This window comes from Rutidosis leptorrhynchoides, chromosome 8, assembly GCF_046630445.1.
Source record: "Rutidosis leptorrhynchoides isolate AG116_Rl617_1_P2 chromosome 8, CSIRO_AGI_Rlap_v1, whole genome shotgun sequence".
Classification (NCBI taxonomy): domain Eukaryota; kingdom Viridiplantae; phylum Streptophyta; class Magnoliopsida; order Asterales; family Asteraceae; genus Rutidosis; species Rutidosis leptorrhynchoides.
The window spans coordinates 360,581,422-360,587,686 of NC_092340.1; the positions used below are offsets into that span (position 1 = coordinate 360,581,422).

The 6,265-nt window shown below is 34.1% G+C and overlaps 1 protein-coding gene across 1 annotated transcript; it reads right to left on the reverse strand.

Moving 5' to 3' along the window:
- Positions 1-3,631: 3,631 nt before the first annotated feature.
- LOC139862225 (translocon-associated protein subunit alpha-like) lies at positions 3,632-6,006 on the reverse strand. The gene is made up of 8 exons (XM_071850793.1): positions 5,827-6,006; positions 5,109-5,288; positions 4,975-5,025; positions 4,806-4,894; positions 4,571-4,648; positions 4,132-4,335; positions 3,977-4,048; positions 3,632-3,875 (listed from the first exon to the last, which is right to left on the reverse strand). The coding sequence occupies exons 1-8, from the start codon at positions 5,891-5,893 to the stop codon at positions 3,825-3,827; spliced, it is 792 nt and encodes a 263-aa protein (XP_071706894.1). The 5' UTR covers positions 5,894-6,006; the 3' UTR covers positions 3,632-3,824.
- Positions 6,007-6,265: the final 259 nt, after the last annotated feature.

A 6,265-nucleotide genomic window follows, 5' to 3' on the forward strand; every position in this document is an offset into this window, starting at 1 on the left:
CACCTTTATTCATGAATGCAAACTTCTTTTGAAACAGTATATAGTATTTGACCTTGTAATGATCCTGTTGTTGATGATTCGTACACGATGATTTTGTACGGGGCATCACAAGTTGTCTTTTGCATTATTGAAACTAAGGATAAAAAATCTAAATATTTTTGCAGTTTCATTTATGCTAGTAATAGTGGCAGGGTTAGACAAAATTTATGGAAGGAATTAAATAGACAAGCTTCAGTTGTTAATCAGTTTCCATGAATTTTAATGGGTGATTTCAATGTCACTAAGTATGTTTCTGAGCATAGTTCAGGATGTTCATCTGTGACTGAAGATATGAAGATGCTAAATGAATGCATTAATGAGATTGAGATGGATGATATAGGAAGTGCTGGCTTTCATTTTACCTGGACAAAGTCCTTAAAGAATCCTGCTTGTGGTACTTTAAAGAAATTGGACAAAATAATGTGTAATGAGGCTTTTCTTTCCAATTTTCCACAATCTAGTGGCATTTTTTTGCCTTATCTTGTGTCAGACCATAGTCCTTCTATTTTGGTTATCCCTAATGGTATGCAAAAGAGGAAAAGAGCCTTTAGGTTTATGAATCATTTGGTTAGAAAGGAAGAGTTCTTGAAGATTGTGGCCAAAGTTTGGGAGACTAAAGTTAATGGTCATATGATGTTTCAAGTAGTCTCTAAGCTTAAAATTTTAAAGAAGGAATTGAATAGATTGAATTGGGCAAATGGTAATGTCTTTACCAAGGTGAAAGAATTAAGAGAAGAGCTAAAGAGAAATCAAGCTGCTATTGATTTAGATCCTCACAATATCAGTTTAAGACAGAATGCTACCAAGTCATTGTTGGATTATGAAGCTGCAAAGCAGGATGAATTGATTTTATTACAACAAAAGGTTAAAATTCAATGGTTATCTGAGGGAGATAGAAATACAAAGTTCTTTCATAGTATTCTTAAAAGCAAGATGCAGAGGAGTAGGGTTGATTATATTTGTGATGTTAATGGAGTGAGATATAATGGTGATCAAGTGGGTCAACAATTTGTTAAACACTTTCAAAGTTTTTTGGGGGAAAAAAGACAATGTAAATCAATATTAGATATGGGTGATATCTTTAGTAATAAGCTTAATGAGGTTGAGGCCACAGCTATGATGTTGCAGGTTACTAATGAGGAAATAAAAGATGCTTTATTTGACATTGATGACAATAAAGCCTCAGGGCCAGATGGTTACTCATCACTTTTTTTCTAAAAAGCATGGGGTATAGTGGGCCCTGATGTGTGCAGTGCTGTAAAGGATTTTTTCAATAATGGCAAACTACTGAGAGAGGTTAATTATACTCTTATAGCCCTCATTCCTAAATTAGACACCCCTGATAAAGTTACTGATTTTAGACCTATAGCTTGTTGTAATGTTCTTTACAAGTGTATTAGTAAAGTCATTACAAATAGGCTGAAAATGGGGCTAGATAAATTAGTGAGTTGTAATCAGAGTGCATTTGTTCCTGGAAGGGTCATACATGATAACATTTTGGTTGCACAGGAGGTTTTAAAGGGTTATAATAGGCTTAATGGTCCAAAGAGATGTGCATTAAAGATAGACATTCAGAAAGCATATGATACAGTAGATTGGGCTTTTTTGAAAGATATTCTGGTTATGTTTGGATTCCATGAACAGATGGTGCATTGGATCATGACCTGTGTAACAACCTCCTCTTTTTCTATTTGTATAAATGGAGAAACTCAAGGATTTTTCAAGGGGGTAGGGGTCTTAGACAGGGTGACCCCATGTCACCATACTTATTTACTTTGGTTATGGAAGCTTTCAACTTGATTATGATGAAAAATATTAAAGACAACAGGAACTTCAAGTTTCATCATAAGTGTAAGAAAATGCAACTTGCTCATATCTGCTTTGCAGATGACCTTATATTGTGTCATGGGGATGTGCAATCAATTAAGGTGATAAAGGATGTTTTAGAATAATTTGGTCAGGTTTCTGGACTCATGCCTAATGTTAGTAAAAGTATGATCTTCTTTGGCAGTGTTCATGGACATATAAAGGCTAGGATTATTGATGTCTTACCTTTTGCAGTGGGTAATTTGCCAATGAAATATTTGGGGGTTCCACTTTTGGCCAAAAGATTAAGTATTGCAGACTGCAAAAGTTTAATAGACAAAGTGAGATGTAAGGTGAATAATTGGAGATGCAGGAAGGTTACAATTAGTAGCTTCTGTCTTGAGTGCAATGCAGTTGTATTGGGCATCTGTTTATGTGATTCCTCAAGGTGTTATTGAGGATATTGAAAATTTGTTAAAAGGGTTTTTATGGGGTCAGTCTGAGAGTTCAAAGGGAAAGGCAAAAGTTGCTTGGAAATCTGTATGTTTCCCTAAAGATCAGGGTGGTTTAGGGTTAAAATCCTTAAAAGAATGGAATGAAACTTTGCTGGTCAAACAGAATTGGAGATTATTGACTCAAAAAGAATCTCTTTGGGGAAAATGGGTCAATGTGATTAAGCTTAATGGGAGAAGTTTTTTGGGATATTCATCCTGGGTCAAATGATAGCAATGGTTGGAAGTTCTTATTAGCTTTAAGAGATAAAGTCATGCCTCATGTATGTATTGATAGAAGAAATGACAGGGATGAATGGTTATGGATTACAAATGATGGTAATAAGGTGCCTTTCTCTACTCAAGTCTGGAGGATTTTAGAAGCAACAAAAGTAAAGTTATCTGGCATCATGTGGTTTGGTTTAAATATTTTGATCCTAAGCATGCTTTTATTTTTGTGGCTTGCTGTTCAAAATAGGTTACATACTCAAGACAGAATGCAAAGTTGGTTCCCCAACAAGGTGTTTTTATGTTCATTGTGTGGGAAAAAGAATGACTCTATAAATCATTTGTTTTTCCTATGTGATTATAGTGTTATTGTCTGGGATTTGCTGAGAAGTAAATTGGTGTTTAGGGGTCTGCCTAATATCTTGCCTGGAATTATGAATGCTATGGCTCAATACCCTTACTCAAGTAATATTTGGTGTATTATCAACAGGATTGTGATAGCAGCCTGTGCGTATTTCATTTGGATTGAGAGGAATAATAGGCTTTTTTTCCCAAAAGAAGAAGGATGCATCTGTTCTGTGCAAAGATATTCAGGATTATGTTAAATTGAAGTTGCTTACTTTCAGAGTTAAGGAATCTGTTGCTGTGCATAAAGCTGCTAAGATGTGGGATCTTAATTGAGGCAATTGCTGTTTTAGTATGCACTAGGCTGTATAGTTTCTGAGGTTTTTGGTTTGTATTTGTATTTGGTTTTTTGGGCTTGGGTATGTCCAGCCTTGTATGGTTTTCAAAATTAATATAAGTTTTCTCTTTGCCGAAAAAGAAAAAAAAAAAGAAAAAGAAAAAGAAAAAAAAAAAAAAAAAAAAAAAAAAGTTACTCGGAAGGGTCAAGAAAAAGAACAGTTCGTGACCGTTTCCCAAACCTATCCTGACCACCTCAAAATTTAAACCCGCTACCTCTCCCAAAGAGTTCAAGACCCCAACCATTTGTAGTAAAGATTACACATTTTTAGCAATATTTGTCGGATAAATTTTACTATTACTCTCTCTCATTTGAAAACCATTTGACAAACTGTCGAAGTTCAAAACCACAACATGTAAGGTATTTTCGTCAAACATGGCAAAATTAAAATTGCAAATAACATTAGACACTAGCAGTAAAACAAATGTCAGTAATGGCTAGCTAAAACTCCAAGAAAAAGAGATTTCTGCCTCATTCTACAACAGAGTTCATTTGCTCAAGATAACAAAATCTCTCATCTACTTTTTCTTTTTCAATTTGTTTGATTGGGATTGAGTATAAGCAGTTCCCTGTTGAAACAACAAGGTGTTGATTAGCAAACATTGTATATGATGCACATAGAAAAGATAATTTGATTAATAAAAAGGAAAAACAAAAAAACAAAACAAACCTTCAGCCACTCATCCATGGATGCATCGACAGTCCGGGTTCCAACTTCCACCTTTGTTATCTTCTTGGTTTTCTGAATCACATAAATTTAACCATAAACATCCAACATTTAATCAGATCTAGTTGATGATTACCAAACAAGTTTGTTAAATTTACCTTGGAAAGCATTTGTAACTGAGTGCGGACCCACAAACCAGCGAGCACAAGAAGAGCAAGTCCAAGGGAAACAAGGAACACAGTTTCAACACTAACAAAGCCACCAGCTTCAGTTACTTCAATGGTGCCATTATAAAAGGTATTTTGGTATGGTACTTGATCAATCTCATAAACTATTGTCCCAACAAGATCAAATGTTCCAGGCTGCAAGTAAAATCAAATGTCAATCTCATGTATATACATGTGAATTGTACATATATGTGGGATGATATTAGTTTGCCCTTTTTCCAAATGAGACTGTTTTCACAAGTTACAAAACCATATAATGTAATTAGTTTACTATGGCTAATGATCATTTTCATATGATCCAAAAGAGAATCACAATTCTTGAAATCTATGGACAATCTTGAATATCAAAGTTAAGTGTTAAAGTTTCCACCTGTAAGAATTTGCTGACAGCAAATATATAGGGAAAAGTAGCTTGCACTGAAGCAGGAACTGATGCATCGTTGAAAGCCTGGAATCATAAAGAAACACAAAGCATATTAGAATCTAGTGTAAAATTGACATAGAATAATGACAATTATTGATGCTGAAAGACGTTAAATCATTTGTCTGCTAAAAGTTATCTACATATTAATAAGAAAAAACTTCTTTATAAAAGGGTATATTACCACTGTAGAGAGATTTTGGACCAACATCCGATGATCATATGGAAGACGAACACTAGCATGAACTGCAAGAACCTTTACTTTCTGCTCCCCTGTTCATTAATCAATAGTAAGTAAAACCACTTTATAGAATAAATATATTTGACTAACAGTATCCGCTACAAAATAGTACCCTCATTCTTCATTCCAATCAATACTTCAGTTTCTTGCCCAGCTACAACCGCTGCAGAAACAATACGTTAGACGTTACATTTGATGACAACAATGTGAGTTCCTTAAACAAGCAAACAACTTAAATTCACCTACATTTTGCAGTGTTTTTAGGGAAAACGCAGACCGTTTCAACACCAGGAGCCGGATTATAATTCCCAAAACCAAAGTCCTGGCTATCATCAACAAATGTTCCAACATCTGCTCCTTCCTCGACAGTTTCCGCCACGAGTTCGGCGTCAGCATCGGTGTCCACGTCAGACTGAGACCTAGCAACTACAGAGCAGACTAATTAATTAATTTCCACAACAAAATGAAAAATATGACAGCATTTATGATAGCAATAAGACCTCATTTGCAATCCCAAATACCAGGCCACTGTTCTGAATCTAGTTTTTAATTTAATCATTTAATTAAACAATTTTAACTAACATACATTACATTTACATTTATAAACAATATCAATTAAGAGGTGAACACATTGATTAGGCACAAATAACATGTAATGATTAATGAATCTAATTTATTTCAAGATTGTTGTAAACAGATTTGCTGAAATCGATACATGCATGAACAGAGAGCTAAACCTGAAATCTAAACCACCATATCAAAAAGTCAACTGAACTTAGATGAGCTAAAATTAGTCAATTACATAACGTATTAACAAATCTACAAACACGCAATTAAATTCATACAAACAGTAAGCGAAATACATGAATCTAATTCAGAAATTAGAAGAGTAAAATCTTCGATCGTGATCTGAATCATAAGAAATGCTGAAATGAATCTAGATCTGAGATGAGATTCAAAGTACCTTGAAGGAAGAATGAAGACGAGAGAAGAAAAAGAGCGAGGATGAAGAAAACCCTAATTTTGGCCATAATTGAGTCGGATGTTTTATGAAATTTTACAATCGGAAATAAAACACGGATTCAGTATCGATATGTTCGAGCTTGTGATTAAGTTTTATACTCTTACAAGCGTGAAACGTGTATTGCTAGTTGATAGAAAAAACAAACAATAACGAAATAGGGAATTGTTATAATTTTGTAGGGCTTATTGGTCTGGTTCTTGACTGTAGACTACTAATAAGTATATAGAGGGAATATGAGAGAAGTAGGTGTTTTATATATGTTTTTGGTGTACATCTTATATGCTCATAACACACATATATATACTAAAAAAAACTACTATACAATGTTTATAATAATAATAAAATTAGCATCCATGACTTTTATAACACTCCCCCTTGA